The sequence below is a fragment of the Rhipicephalus microplus genome, chromosome 9, assembly GCF_043290135.1.
Source record: "Rhipicephalus microplus isolate Deutch F79 chromosome 9, USDA_Rmic, whole genome shotgun sequence".
Classification (NCBI taxonomy): domain Eukaryota; kingdom Metazoa; phylum Arthropoda; class Arachnida; order Ixodida; family Ixodidae; genus Rhipicephalus; species Rhipicephalus microplus.
The window spans coordinates 72,902,392-72,918,139 of NC_134708.1; the positions used below are offsets into that span (position 1 = coordinate 72,902,392).

At 45.1% G+C, this 15,748-nt stretch overlaps 2 protein-coding genes across 3 annotated transcripts in view; one reads left to right on the forward strand and one right to left on the reverse strand.

Annotated features, from left to right (window-relative positions):
• LOC119163239 (neprilysin-2-like) overlaps window positions 1-15,748 on the forward strand; it is a 63,903-nt gene that overhangs the window by 37,415 nt on the left and 10,740 nt on the right. The window lies entirely within an intron of this gene.
• The window catches only part of LOC119163238 (sodium-dependent proline transporter-like), a 74,097-nt gene that overhangs the window by 13,401 nt on the left and 44,948 nt on the right, over window positions 1-15,748 (reverse strand). For both annotated transcript variants that reach the window (XM_075873831.1, XM_075873832.1), the window contains 8 exons: window positions 9,568-9,754; window positions 9,070-9,201; window positions 6,808-6,983; window positions 4,821-4,999; window positions 3,732-3,864; window positions 2,228-2,362; window positions 1,924-2,027; window positions 849-973 (listed from right to left, as the gene is read on the reverse strand). In XM_075873831.1, coding sequence (XP_075729946.1) covers window positions 849-973; window positions 1,924-2,027; window positions 2,228-2,362; window positions 3,732-3,864; window positions 4,821-4,999; window positions 6,808-6,983; window positions 9,070-9,201; window positions 9,568-9,754 — 1,171 coding nt within the window. The remainder of the gene's footprint in view (window positions 1-848; window positions 974-1,923; window positions 2,028-2,227; window positions 2,363-3,731; window positions 3,865-4,820; window positions 5,000-6,807; window positions 6,984-9,069; window positions 9,202-9,567; window positions 9,755-15,748) is intronic.

Genomic DNA, 15,748 nt, shown 5'->3' on the forward strand with positions numbered 1-15,748 from the left:
GTGTTTTCGACCCGAGCAGCGTATTGAGCCTCGACGAGTAACCTCAAACCTTTGAAGTTGCTGAATTCGGCAAATCGAAAGTGAGAACGTGGGCTATTACTGGTGCGTACTAATTCAAATTAAAATTTCATTTCATTCTGTGTTTTCCCTACAGAAATTGCACACACAAATTGCAATGATAAGATCGAAATAACGGTACATGTAATAAGAACCCGTGCTCTAAACTACTAAACTTTATTTTTAATACTTTTAGTCACAAAGACGATCTTGTATGACAGGGTAAAAAAAAGCAAAATTTTGTCGCGTAGGTGGTGACAGCGTACAGTGCTCAAAGTATATGCAGCATACGGAAAAACAGAAACATTTTTGTAACTATTATGCGCAGAGAGTACATAGAAAAACTATTTGTATAATTAAAAAAGCGACATGCTTCAATGTCGTAACGAACCAATATAGAAATAACAAAGTGAAAATAGTTAACAAGCATCAAAATCTTATACAATACATAAACACTGACAGAAAATAAGGCAAAAAAAATTAGGCCTTCTTGGCATCATTGTGTGTTAGGTCTCATTAACATTGTGTCTTACAAGGAAAACGAGACGTTATATTTATCCTTTTTTCCTTTATAAAATATACATAATCATAAATAACAATGCAAGATTTACAACATTGCTATGAAGTTAATTAAATGCAGATAATTATGCAGGCATCTGTATTCGTCTCAATGCTATACTGCTTTGGGGCAAGATGCCATGAAACTAATTTCTCGCTATAAAAAGTTCTGCTCGGTTATTGCTTCACGAAAGAGAAATTTAGAAACATTTAAAATTTAGTTCACAGCTTACCAGCCTTGGCGACCTCCTTGATGTCGATGCCTAGTTCGGTGGACATGTTGCCAAGCACCGAAAAGATGACTATGCCGCCGATGATGCTCGTGATGAAGTCCATTGTGCTCACGAACAGAGCGTCTCTGCATGAGAAAAAAAAATAATCAGAAAACGACGTCAGCTACAAAGTTAATGTTATCATAGCCATAGCGTTTCCGCACGTCAATAGTTAACAGAGGAAGTCTGCCGTTAACGCTACGTTGCAATTTTCGTTATTGCTGTCACTACCAAAATCTCGATCTTGCTTGTTATCGGCTGTACTGCGTCTCCCTTGGCAGCTAGCCTATTCTGCAGCTTTCATACACTGCCGGTTATCAGTACCCGTATTCGTAGAAACGTCTTGCGATAAAAATTGCCGTAAGAGGATACCTCAGCCAATTACGCTGCGGTACATAACGTTAGTTAAGGTGGCTCACTGATGGGAGGACGCATTTATCGAAGATTTTTGTCACTTTAGTCTCTGATGTTGTGTCTGCTGCCGCTGCATTGATAAGGGCACTCTGCGAAGTGCGCATGCGCAAATAGGTGTTAGAAGCAGAGTGCACCAGCGCCCTTCTTGCCCGAGCCACAAACACACAAGCATGGGACAACAAACGTCACTACCTGGAACTTGTCTGGTCCTTAATTTCGGCACGTCCTGTTGCAAAACGTAACACCTGATATGTAAGAATTCGATCAAGCACACGTCTGCATACTGCCGTGCTTCTTGCGTGTGCTTTCTGCCGCAGATATCAACGCGGCGATCACGTGCGTCACTGCCGTGCACGGTGCGCGTCATCACGTGACTATAGCAATGGCTACAAGAAACAGAAACCGACCCATGGTCTCTCCTCCTGGGACTCTGTGAAACCGGAACTGCGAATTGGCGCATGAAAACATTCTCAGCCGCGATAATTTGGTCATGAGCTACTTACTTCCACAGAAAGAAAAAAAAAGCGCAATTTTTGTGCCAGTGCGCCTTTAACCATATGTCGGTATTCGGTAGCTTGTTACAGGGACGAGTGAAACTGTACCAGACATGATATATACTGACCTGTGCACTGGGTTGCTGAACTTGTTGTACGAGCCGAACATGATGATGCCTCCCCAAGAGATGCCGAGCGAATAGAACAGCTGCTCTGCTGCCTTGCGCCAAATCTAAAGGGACAAAGAGTGAAAAAAAAAGGTCAGATCAAAGGACAATTGCAACTTCGGGCAGATATAGTAAACATGCACACGGGATGTGTCGTTGCACAACAGCTGCTGTGTCATTGTACAACTAGCTGCGCCATTGCTCAGCATGGTGCAATCGCCCACAGCTAGCTTTCAGGATGTCAAACCACGCGTAGGTCACTCACTTCGATCTCAAGGAGTCTGTGCCACTCGGGAATGATGAAGTACTTGATTCCTTCCACGGCTCCCGGAAGGGTGACTCCCTTGACGAGCAGAATGATCAGCACGAGATAGGGAAACGTCGCCGTGAAGTACACGACCTGGAAAATAAGGGTGAAGTTGGGCCATTGCGCTTAACATTCCATGTTTGGCGATACTATAGGAATGAAGCTTGGGCTTGTTACGTAACTTCAGTAAAATAGCGCAAGCTTAGAGACTCGAACACAGAAGTCGAGACCGCACAGGCGCTTGTGTTGCGCTGCTTGTGCGTTTCTATCTACAATTGCGCTATTCTGCAGACTTATTCCCCGTGGTTCTGTGAGATAGGCAGCAAATCGTAAGTTTGGTAGTGCTGTTTGTGTGAAGTCGTTGATATACTTGGGATATTTGTCGGCATAAACATTGTAACACAAGATTTAATATATATGAAAGATGCCGGTTCAAGATGCCGGTGGCAGCGTCTTCAGCAAAGTTAATACATTAAACTAGCTGCTAATTAGGGAGTTTTAGAATACCGTTTGCAAGCACTGCTGGCGTTGCGGGCGTTGCGGGCGTTGCGGGCGTCATACGCGTTTCAGAATAGCGTTTGCCCTGATGCGATCCGCAACGCACGATCGCAGCGACACCGTAGCCTCGAAACCAGCGCTTGCGTGTCACATGAGGGCCGCCATTACCGCACGGAATTTCGGATTTTTTGCGTGCGGTCCACGAACGCGAACGCCGACTCGCGTTACGACGCATGCGTAGTGGCAGTGACTGCACCACAAGGGCTCGCGGTGCGCTATTCTTAAACTCCCTATTGTTTTGTCGTACACAGTGCTTTCAAATTGTCTTCAGGCAATGGTGTCGAACTATGTCGACTTTGTATATATATGCTGTGGATAAAAACATGCTAACAGTCCATGCCATTGTGCGTTGTATGACACAGGAATATTGCCAATTAGCTGTATGATCTGAAGATGAAGACTGCACTACATGTGGGTATGCAGAGGAACGATGTCTAAAGACGTGGTACTGCATGCCCCAAAAGACAAAGTATGAAGGACAACCTAGAATTTTTAACACGTTCAGCGTGCCTCGTGTTATTTCCCAATAGTCAATTAAGGTTTAAGCTCCAATAGAGAATGAAACTCAATCATGAGAACCAAATTGCCAGATAATTTCCCGAATTGATGACAAAGGGCGTTTCGCAGCATTTCAGGACATTTCGTTCGACAAGTTTTAAGATATACGAACTGAAAGCTAGCTTGAAACAGGACTTAAAAGAAACACATAGCAAAGTGTGCGTGTGTTTACGTCCGCTTTGTTTATGTCTGTTCAAGCCTTCTTTCATTGTTCTATTAGAGCACATAAATCTAAACACATTAAAACCACTCATATGAACACCGCATAACTAAACTCTCTATCATCGGATGCTATTTTGAACCTTCAGAACCGAGCTTTTCCGTACAGAAAGATATTGTTGCGTACCTTTCCGGTGGACTTCACTCCCTTCATGAGGCACAGGAATACGACGACCCAGCTAGCCAAGAGGCACAGGCTAAGGTCCCAACGAATGACGCCCAAGTCATCGATACCACTGGTGATGTTCAACACGTAACGCCTGCGAAGGCACGCGAATAACTTTTGTACTACTTCGCCAAAAGTCATCCTCACATAATTGTAAAACAGTGGCTGACAGGTCTACTGACGGGCTTGTGGCAGATTTTCATACATACTCATTTTTCATGCTTATGCGAACGTATTTCTTCCCTCAAAAGCTCTGCCAGCCCTAGAGTTAGCGGGAAGGTTCATAAACGATAGAGCAGAACCACGATCTCACAAGGACGTACGAATGTGGTGAATATACCAACACGGAAGGGACGCGCACATCGACAAGGTGGTCACACCGACTGATGTTTCCTATATAGTACCTGAGCTGTATCCACAAAAATAACCCTGCTGGGCCTAAAAGAGTGCGTTGCTGTGTCTGGAATAGTACGTTCGCTGCATTCAAATGACATCGCTGCTGTGTCCAGAATGGCATTCCTGCGGAGGCTAGAATAGTATCTATGTTGTGTCCAAGTGAGTTCCCATGCTATGCCTAGCTAGATCAGTTTTCATGTTCTGTCCAGGATAATACTTCTGCTTTGTACAGGATGGTAGTCTTCCTTCGTACAGGATAACACCCTTGCTGCGTCTAAAATGGTACCTCTGCTATGCCTAGAATAGTACCCCTGTTGCGTATGAAATAGCTCCACTCTTGTGTTTAAAATAGTGCACCTGTCGTGTCTGAAGTAGTACTTCTGCTGTGTCCAAAATAAAGCAGTCCTTCTGATTGTGTCTTTCCCCTAATGTGTGGCGGCTGACTACATGTTGATGCTACTGATAGTCCGTCGCGGGTTCTCGAAGACCTATACCACTGCTTCACCGAAAGCCGTGTCCGAAATAAACCAGCCATACTGAATGCGTATTTCCCCTAGTGTGTCGCGGCTGACGGCATGTTGATGCTATACTGATAGTCCATCGTGGAGAATTGGAGATCATCGTTTCAATGAATACTGGTTCCGTCAAACTTACTCCCAGAACTGCTGACTGGCGGTCTGGGTTGCGTTGGTGCAGTTGTCGTATCTGGAAGTGAAGACATCGGTGGGAACGACGGCTGTCATGTTGTTGGCCACTATGAGAACGCCGTTTGTCACGTTGGTGATGTTCATGTACTCTCGCACCAGGTTTCCTTCCACCGACACGCAGCGCTCCTATAGACATGCGATTAAAAACAAAACAGCTGGAGATTCGATTCACTCTCGGTGATGTAACGATACACATCGCAAAGCTGAAAGGAAAAAGAAAACGAGAAAAGACATTCACCGACGTTTGCGTGCTACGTTTCTGCTTTCTTACCTCACAAATATTAGCTCTGTATACGCCCCTTTGACACAACTATAAAACAAAGTTTGCATGCTTCATGAAAAAAAAAACGACGGTAGTTTTGGCTGAACATGCCTGCGCTACACTGACGGCTTATACTATGGTGCCCGAACACCTATAATATCATTCATAAATAGTCTATCCGAGGCCTATATTACCGTTCATAAGTATTCTTTGGAGCACGTAAGCGCTCTTATCTAGCTTCTGTAAGTTCTGTATCCTATTTATTTTCTGCTTGAAAGTGTGAGATAACTTGTAGCCACTCATTACTACAAATGGCTTGATTGTGTCATGCGTTGTTACTGCAATTGTACACAGTTCTGCATTACTTTTAATTTGTACCCTCACGAAACAGCAAGTATTCATAAGCAATACTCCCAGCCAATCTCTCTATATGCGTCAATTAATAATATTTTTTATTTATTCGATACTCTCAACCCCGTGCTTGGGGTCATTACAGGGAGGGTGTCACAAAGTACATAAAGTTCGCACAAAAAAGAAAAATTCAAAAGCACATATAAATACGAGATGAAAAACCAACAACCAAAAAATTTGAAACAAACAACAGTGACTATACACATACAAATCAACGAATAAATGCTGACAACAGAATTTAGCACGCATCACTACAAAGAAAACTGGCATTTTTGAAATTCACTGATGTTGTTTGTTGCACAACCGCATTAAGTAAACTATTCCACATATCTATTGTGTCTGGGAAAAAGGAGTCACGGAAAGCATTCGTGCGTTTGAAATAAGGTTGAATTGCTCTACTCATATTAAGACAATCACATCGCCTTCTAGGGGGCTGAAGATAGAAATCCTTATTTATTTTAATTTGCCCACTTATATTCTTGCAAAGAAATTTGAGGCGGTGTTTGCGCCTGCTATATTCCTAAGACTCAAGCTTACAGGACTTTAACAAAGCTGTGACTGAGTGTGTGCGTCGGTATCTACCACATATGAAACGGATTACTAATTTTTGTATTCTTTCAATTTTTGTCACCATTTTCTGGTGAGGCGACCACACAATACTAGCGTACTCTAAGACAGGACAATATCAATGAACTACTCGTGTAATGCATCGCTATCGAGACAACCACATGGGTTATGTGTCAGAAGCGATATATGACAGCGTGGAAAGCGCTCCGGTGCTGGAACGGTTGCTTTTGGCGTTACACAAGAAGTCTTGTAGAGTTAGTTTGATAAGCCTCGTTGGCAGATATACCGCCTATTGCAAGTCTTAGGAAAAGATCTTTTAATAAGCGCATTGCCGACGCTGTCTCGCGAGCGCAAAACTATAGCACTGCGAGCGAATAACTGGCGGCGAAATTTTGTGAGGTGACGTGTTGTAGTGTGCGAAGTCTTTACTGACGTGAAGGAGTGGCTATGGTAGCCAATATAAGCCAAGGATATTGTTTCGGTAACTTCTCATTGATAGATTGTCCAAACTTGCATTACAAGATTTCTTTCTCTTTTCTCTCTCTCTCTCTCTCTTTAGTTCGGAAAATTGGTTTCTCTTATGACGATTGAAAGAGTCAGCGAAAATCTGCTTCTGAAACTCTGCGTTTAATCGCCATGATAAGTGCCCAGCACTTCAGGATTCCCTGTCGGTCGACACTAGAAGAGCGCTTACCACGTTACTGGTGCGCACATAGCAAGTCTCCGGGTCGGCGCCCCACCACTCGAAGCAGTCCTGCCAGGGAAGCACCGAGCGAAAGCTCTGAGCCATGTAGAACACGGTGTAGGCCAGGATGACGTTGTAGTAGACGGCCACGATTAGCGACACAACAACCATGGCTGCTCCCACGCCTGGGTTTCGAAAGAGCGAGAGAAAGCAAAGGCTTGATAAAATAACTACCAAATGAACGAAAGTGCAAATTTAAGGGCTCGTTTTCTTTCTTAAGACACAATATTAATGACAATTGACAAACAATACTGTCAGGGATAATACGGGGGATATTATGATTGATTGTTATATGGGGTTTAACGTCCCAAAACCGCCATATGATTATGAGAGACGCCGTAGTGAAGGGCTCCAGAAATTTCGACCGCCTGGGGTTCTTTGAAGCGCACCCAAAACTGAGCACACCGGCCTACAACATTTCTGCCTCCATCGGAAATGCAGCCGCCGCAGCCGGGATTCGATCCCACGAGGGGAATATTATGAGAAGCAATTGTAGTGTATGTGAAGAAATACAAGTGGACAAAAAGATAACTTGCCACCGGCAGGATCCGAACCTGCGACCTTCGAATTCAAGTTACATTTGATAACACGCGCTATACTTTTCCTGTCATTATTGTTGGGACGGGAAAGAAAGGAAGATTACAATCCTAGAGTACAATCGCGGATGTTGGGGCTTAGAACACCAAGTGAAGATGTTGAGGAGGAAGAGCGCGGCTTCAGAGGAGAGTATCGCTTAATTCATCCTAGCTTCCTCGATGCTAAGGATTCCGCTTAAGTTATAATGTGATAAAATATCATTAGCTATACTTTAACCGCGTGCCTAAGAAACAAATTATGAGCAGCTTCAACTGACTTAACATCGCGAAGGACGATAAAAAACGGTAGGCCTACATGAAGCACGCAGCGCAGTCACAGTTAAAGCTAAAAGAGCGGCATTTCAGAGCCTTTTCTAAACAATCTTTGGGTAACTGCTACAAGCACACTGCTGAGTTCCCACTATACGCCATAAATAATCATAATTTTTGTGTAGTTGGCCACCATTTACTATGTTATCCATCGTCGTTCTTTGGAGAAGCTTTGTGTGCTTCTCCTGGCAAGAGAAGTTGCGTGCGGCGATGTTCAGTGCCGACACTCTCTGAAGACAAGGACCACAAATCCACTGCACACTTGTTAGGAATTTTGTGCAATTTTTATGCAGTAGTTTACGACGATGAAGAATTATGCTTGAAGTGCATATGTGCCACAGTTAATAGGTGAACAAGAACAAGCTTTTGTAATGGGTTGGAACATTGGACCCCCCACTCGTTACGCTATTAGCATTGTGTGACGCTGCGTTGTTCTTTCTTCAACCTTGATTTTGCCCGCTAATAATAAACTTATGATACTTAAACATGTGACATTTGAGTTCGCATAGTGCATGCTTGTGGGTGTGAAACAGCCCAAAAAATATAGACAAGGACTGAAAAAGAGACAACACAGGCGCCAACCCGCAACTCCTGCTTGCGAATTAAGTTGCGAGTTCAGCGCCTGCAGGCGCTGTCTCTTCTTCAGTCCTTGTCCTTATTTTTTGCGCTGTTTCACACCCACAAGCATGCACTATGCGAACTCAAATGTCACATGTTTAAGTATGATAAGTTATTTATTAGCGGGCAAGGTTGAAGTTTCGATATTAAATTCCACGCCGAAATCTCCACGCGTGACGTCAACAATTTCAAAATGTATTTTCGTATTTTCGCAATATTGGTTCGACAAATCATTCTAAAATTTGGTACGTACGCTAGGCCTGTCGCGCCCACAGATGACAATGTACTTCATTTTTTCAATTGGATGCTGCGCAGGACCCAGTAGACGCCTTCGAATTCTATGACGTCACGGTGTTTGGTGCGGGAATTCTGAGGTGGCATCTTTACCCGCATTTTCTTTTAGCGCGTTTTTTCGCTTAACAAAGCGTCATGTCCTGGTATGGGTGGAGTTTTCGAGATTGTTAATTCGTACTTTACTAACATGCGAAAACTGGTTTCGCTCTTTATGTTCCCTTCAACCATGCTCTCCTTCTTGAGGTCGGGATTCGCTCTTGCAGCTGGTCTAGAACGAGGGAAACGATCCCCAGAGATTCACCTTGGCTTTAAATAGCCCCTATATAAAAGAAAAGGTTACGGCGACCCTTTAACTGTAAGTCCAGGCGTATCTCAGATTTTCTTAGCAACTCACCCTTGGCGATGGGCAGACACCTCCACACCGACATCGGGCCAAGGCTGGTGAACTGACCGACGGCGACTTCCATGAAGTACATGGGCTTGCCCACGAGTAGCATGAGAATGATGTACGGCAGAAGGAAAGCGCCTGCACGAGGAAAACAAAAGCATGTTTGGGGACCCTGGAACGTTGATACATAATTATTTTGCTGGAATAACTATATATAGACATACAAAATCATGCACAGATAGTTTTTTTGGGGGGGTGGATGTATTATACGGCTTTGAAATGCGCCTCATTTGTTCAAAAAGCTTGCCTTTTCGTAGGAAAATGAAGCTAAAGACTTTGTTTGTTATCTGTTTAATATGAATGCATTCTTTGAACCTTGACGCCGATAACATCATTGCGTAGTTACAGTTTGACGATCCATTTGAATACGTCGCTATTTTTTTCTGCACTACCGAATCACCGAGAACCTGTTACGGTGGACAAGCAGATCTTCCACATCCGTACCTCCTCCGTTCTGGTAGGCCAGGAAAGGGAACCTCCAGATGTTGCCGATTCCCACGGAGAGACCGATGCAGGACAGGATGAACTCGGCCTTGCTGCCCCACTGACCTCTCTCGATGGTCGGCGAAGACTTTTCGTCGTCAGCGACAGGCTTGAGCTCCATAGGAGGGTGGTTGTAAGCTGCGCCATTCTGTAACGCGAAAACAAAAGCAATGGAACAACACAAAGTTGATGGTAAAGTTGCGCCCCCCCCCCCCCCGTGTGTCCCTGTTAGTGGTCAACTCAAATTTACCTAGTCATTCTATCAACCAGATTGAACAGCATCACCAGGCTACGCAGTTGAGCCTCACAAAGGGGTGATCCCAATGAAGGTTCTTTCAAAAACAGGGTTTTAGTTTCAGTTCAGGCGCAAAGCAGGGAACGGTGGAATGCCGAGCTGTCTCGCGTGCACCCGCCGAGACACCGCAACCTGATCGCCCACAAGCGTCCTGCCGACCGTAAGATTACTATATATTAAAGACGATAGCTTTCGTTGGAATAATGTTTAGAATAAGGCACTTACACTATGTAGAGAAAACAAAAGTTTCATAACATTCCAGTAATAAGGGCACATACACTTCGGCACATTTGTGTACCACGACAAACATCATTACGTTGCAGCGAAAAATTCATGTACTCAAAAGCCTCAATGCGATATATCATGATACAATGGTACAATTATAAATAGATGCAATTGATCACGATTGATTACAAACGAAATCATGAATAACGACTCAACGCGCGCTGCTTAGGACCACGTCGGTCGAAAAATTAGTTGTACCCTTTCGTGTTCAACATCGACGAAAGGGCACGACCAATGCCGCAGAAACTCGTACTCCCCGAGGAAGAAAAGCTCCCTATAGAGGAACGTGAGGATCTCTCGCCTCATTCGCCCCAGTATCGGACACAAAGCACGCCGGTGGAAATTCGCAGCCACAGTCTCGCATCGGTTTTGTCAAATGGTGAACAACCCCGCAACTATGAAAAAAAAAAGCCGAGAAGCGCCCGCGTGTAAATCGGCCGTCGGACACGAATGTTCGCACACCCTGTCCCCGAAAACCAGCATGGACCGCTCGTCAAAAAAGGCGGGAAACCACACATTCAATCGTCGCATGTCAATTGGTCTCAACCATGACGCAGTTTGGGCAAGTGGAAGTGTGAACCACCTGCCATCGCTGCAACCGATCTCGAGTGGGGAGCAATCCCTAGCCCAACCACCGAAGTCCCGGAGAAGCCCTGACAACACTGCTGCAGTTACTGGTTTCCAAGGGTAGTTCAGTGTAGATTGACCATGCTGGGGCACTAATTGCCGTATAAGGGTGGTCATTGTGTCCACCACTTTAAATTCGTCCACCTCTATCACTAAAAAAGTGGCCTCCAAGCGTCGGTGAAATGCCAGAAGGGCTCCATACAAAGATGGTTATTCATTTGATTAGAGACCTTGGTTAATTTGGCTAGCCGGCAGGAAGACACGTAGTGATGATGACCCCAGATGGTAACGAGCCAGTGTCTGTGCGGGCGTACCCCTATTGCTTAGTATTGGTAATAAAGTGCGGAGGCACAAGGGAGAAGCCGCAACGGAAACGTCGGGGAATGTGAAATCGCCTTATCTCGTGGTTGAGTCAACGCTGAACGAAACAATTCTGTACCACCAGACCAGAAAAATGAACTGATCCAGCTATGCACTTTCCTGGAGACGCGGAGCGGTGGTTTTACAGAATGGAAAAGGTACCAAAATTTTGCGCGGTAAACGTTTGAGATAAGAATAGGCGTTCCAAGAGCGGGAAGTCGAAGTGTCTGGCTGTTTTTACACCAACTGCGTTTAGAAAAAAATTATTAGATGCGAAGCAGCTCTTTAACTATCCCGTGTAACGCTGTCCCTCCGTCCGCACTGCTCTTGTCGCCGCAGGTGTTGGAGAGGTGCAAAGTTGCGCACGCCCTCCTATATTCTAGTAACGTTGCTCCTAGCAGTGCGAGGTGACGTCTCTCTCTCTCGCCTGCCGCGCACTCGCCGCGTCTCAGCTCTCTCTGGCTTCACCCTCTCCACTACTCGCAACGCTCGAGCCCACTCCTCACGTGGGCATTATCTCACCTGCGCCACCTCTCTCCATATGTCGGCGAGAAGGAGCCGCGAGCCGGCAGGTGTGCGCGCTACAGGCGCCTCGAAAATCTCGCGGCGGCGACAATATGGCCAGTGTGCCGCAGCTTGACGCGCAATCGCGCCGACGGGCGGAACGCCGTCGCTGCATGCTTCCCACTAGTGTGCACGTACCTTTCCCGGCAGTCGACGGCGTTGCGAGAGTTAGCGAAGCCGATCGCGTTCGCGATTGCTGACGTCAACACCGATGAGGAGCGAGCCCGGGAAGCCGAACGCAAGCGTCGGCAGTCGAAGACCAGTGAAACCAGGAAGGTGCGAGTCAAAAACCACGAACGCATTCGAGAATACAGACGGGTAACACCGACGAGACGCGAGCCAAGGAAGCCATGCGCAAACGTCTTCAACGCGTCCCGCCTCCCGTATCTGCATTTCAAACAGACGTTCACTCGAGTAAACGCTACACCAAATTTGACTTCAAATCTGTGCGCGCCGCTGCTGCGTCACATTACACCAGAGTTCCCGTCGGCGAGATGGCCCGTAGTTTTTTTTTTCTTTTATCGTGGGATGCTACACATTTATGAAAATGTTTAGCAGAAGTTAATTCCATCGTGGGACGCAACAAACCTAGGCAACGAGCGTCTATACAACAATGTTTACAAAAAAAGTTTAACAATTTCGAGTACTTTGTACTCAACCATAGAGAAATAAAAGGTGAAGAGCGGACACTCCCGTAGACCCCAGCGGCCCAATCGACCCTAGCACACCTGGTGGTTGGTGAGAGCAAGTGGCGTGCACTTCCTGTTTCGGTTTCACTGGCGCAAATTTTGAATTTTTATTTTTTTTATTTTTATTTCGATTAAGGTATTATAAAGAGAGATGCAGGTAGTGATAATTCACTACGATTTTATTCATCGCACTTGTTCTTGTTCTTTTGTTCACTTGTTCTTTTGGAACAAGTGATCAATGTATATATCAGTCAAAGAGACAGAGTATCCGCAATGTTTTATTCAAAGGCAAGGTAGAGTCTGAGAATATAAAAAGCACAATATGACAAAGGTAGACAACAAATGCATCTCGCCTTACAATAAATTGTAACAAATATTGTAACAAATACAGAAAGAACACAGACAACGCACACATTGCTAGAGTTGGCAGAAGCCGAGAAGCTGGTGAAGTATGACACACCGGGCCCGTGGGTAAGTAAGGATCTATGGCAAAAACACAGCGCACAATGCTGAAGAAGAAGGAAGAAGTGACATATACACAGCAATGAAGTCGCGAATCACGCCTGGGGTTAACCGAAATAATGCATAGAAAAAAAGAGTGCACAGAAACCACACGACACAATATAGCAGAAAGGCAAAGCTGCAGTGTGCTGGCTGTGCTTAAGGACAGCTAGCCCAAAATGAAAAAAAAAAAAGCAGACTTGATGCCTGCTTGTCCTCAGAAAGGTAGGGCTTTGCAGCTTGCTCACTACGTGAAAGACAAACTTTATGCTAAACACTGGCAAGTCTTGTGGCTCTTCTTATCATCAAAAACTTAAGATCCCAAGTGATTTGCGTCTGGGTGTTGCTGTGACGCTTGCGAGCTAAAATAGATTGTAGTCATCACTTATCCAGAATTGTGGACCTTAATTGTTGTTACGAGAGCGGTATTACAGGGCTAATAAACAGCAGAAGGAAACCACTTTGGCTCATTATTTTTCACAAAGGCTCTACATCGTACGTTATCACTCACAAGCTATATAAAAATAAAATGGCAGCGTCCGCAGCCCCGTCAAACGCTACAAGTTTGGGTATTCTTTTGAGAATTTTGGTGGGTGAGATGAGGAGGTTGATGAGAAGCTAAAATACAAAAAGCGTGATAACGTGAACTGTGCCCACTTCATACTGTGTTCCTTACCCGCTCGAAGACATTTCAACAAGCGGTTTTGTTATCAATATATTACTTGAGCTGGAGAGATAAAGCATACACAGTGACCAAGCGACCCACAGTAAAGTGTACAGTTCGCCCGCATTTGCTACAAAAATACAGACAGGATACCCAACACTCTTTTTAAGGTTATGCAAATCACTTCGAGCGAATACACAGTGTCCCTACTCCTCATAGCGGGTAACCAAAACAATGTATGCAACGAATGAGTGGTTAGTTTGATGAGGCTGTCTCCGCAGTCTTTTGATAGTTTTCCGCTGTGCTGCTACTTTGGCTTGCAGATGTTTATTGGTTTGCTTGTACTTCATTGATGGAGACATTGTCGCTGGCACACAGGAACGCACTGCAATAAACAAAAAAATGGATGTAAAAGCGAAGAACAACTAATCCCATACGAGCACTTTCCTCGCTCTTTCAGACCCAAGGTGCACAACTTTCTGTGGTGCAAAGTTTTCGATTCCACTACCTAAAAACAAACCATTCACAATGTTGACAATGCACAAAAAAAGTGAAAATCACTGAGAGCCCACCCTTACATTTTGTAAGTGCACACGTAGTGTCCTTTTGAGGATAGTTTCCTCAGAATGTCCTAAACATAAAATAGCACATTAAAAACAGCTGCAATAAAAGCATAGTCACCATTTTCTCTAGGGCACTCAGACGTGGAGCTGTTGGCGGAGACATCTTCTGGAGGGTCTTGTGAAGCTTGTTCGGTGCCTTAGACAGTGCTGTCGGAACAATCTTGCGAGCGGCCTGCGGAACCAACAAACCCCTTTGAATGATTAGCTAATCGATGCACAATACAAAACCAGTGATACATCTCTGACCCATAAAACTCTGACTTACAAAGATATACGTCAAGACCACGTACAAAGATCTTCAGAAGTTTCCAGGCCGCTATCCCTTGTAATGCAATGGTATCGCGGCCTGGGAACTTTAGAACACCTTCGTGCGTACGCAGTATCAGCACAGTACATTGGGAAGAAAAATCGTAGTTAAAATTTGTGCGGTAAAAGTATATTGGAAACGTCAAAAAAATTTGTGGGCAGCTTGCACTAGTGGCACAAGGCTAGCGAAGAAACGAAGATAATGACCACTTGGCTGGTCCAGATTTGCCTCCGGCACACCAAGAATTATTCGTGTTGCGAGCCTTCGGGAAACGTGTCGTGAAGCATGCGAGGCCCAGCGAACGCTTCTCAATATTTTGCACCGAGCCACCGAGCCTATGACCTAGCTGCCCAGCTATGCTCAGCCTACAGACGCTCGCGTCCGTGGCAGACGCAGCACGCGTCGCCTCGGCTTGACGCCGTGCCGCCTTTGCTATACTGCATACGTTGCACAATGTTCCCGTCTAGCCGCCGCATAGAGCCACAAACTTTCTTTTTAGCGAACCTCCCAGTCCTTACAAGCTTCAGAAAAAGGTTACAACTGCGTGAATGAGACGCCACGTAAGAAACAAACTCGCACACACGAGGCGCAACGTGTGTGTGTGCATCTTTCTATGTTTGTTTCATGGTGTCTTATTCGCACAGGTGTAACCGTTTTCTGAAAAAAAAAATGACCGAACAAGACCAACAACATGTCATTCAACAAGCTTCGCTTGAAAACGTGCCTCACCTGTTATCTCACGCACGAAAACACCGACGCAGCCGACGTTGTCGAAAGCGACGAAAGCTTCTCGCTGCCAGTCATGCATGGGCTTGTCGCTGGGTGGATGGTGTTTATGACAGTACGGCTGAAGAAAAATAATCACGTGAGGTGTGTTGAATAAATTGTTTTTATGTATAAAGAACATACCTAATTCGGGCGTATAATTATTATTTTGTGAAAACAATTTTGTTTCATTGATTATAACTGTTTTTTTTTGCGCTTGCGTCCTCTGACGTTTGATGAGAGCACTAGCTGGTTACGTAATCGTGACGCACTTCCTGAGGCCAGGTTTCGCGGAGTGTCCTCTCTTGTCTTCTTCTTTCTCTATGACTCAACTATGGGAGAGCACTAAGCCGTCCCGCTAATACGTCTAAACTCGACAATCACTCTGAATGGAAAATTTTAGGCTATCTTTGTCACACGATTCACCAACCTGGTTAAACTTTAAGCACTTGCTAAACGCCC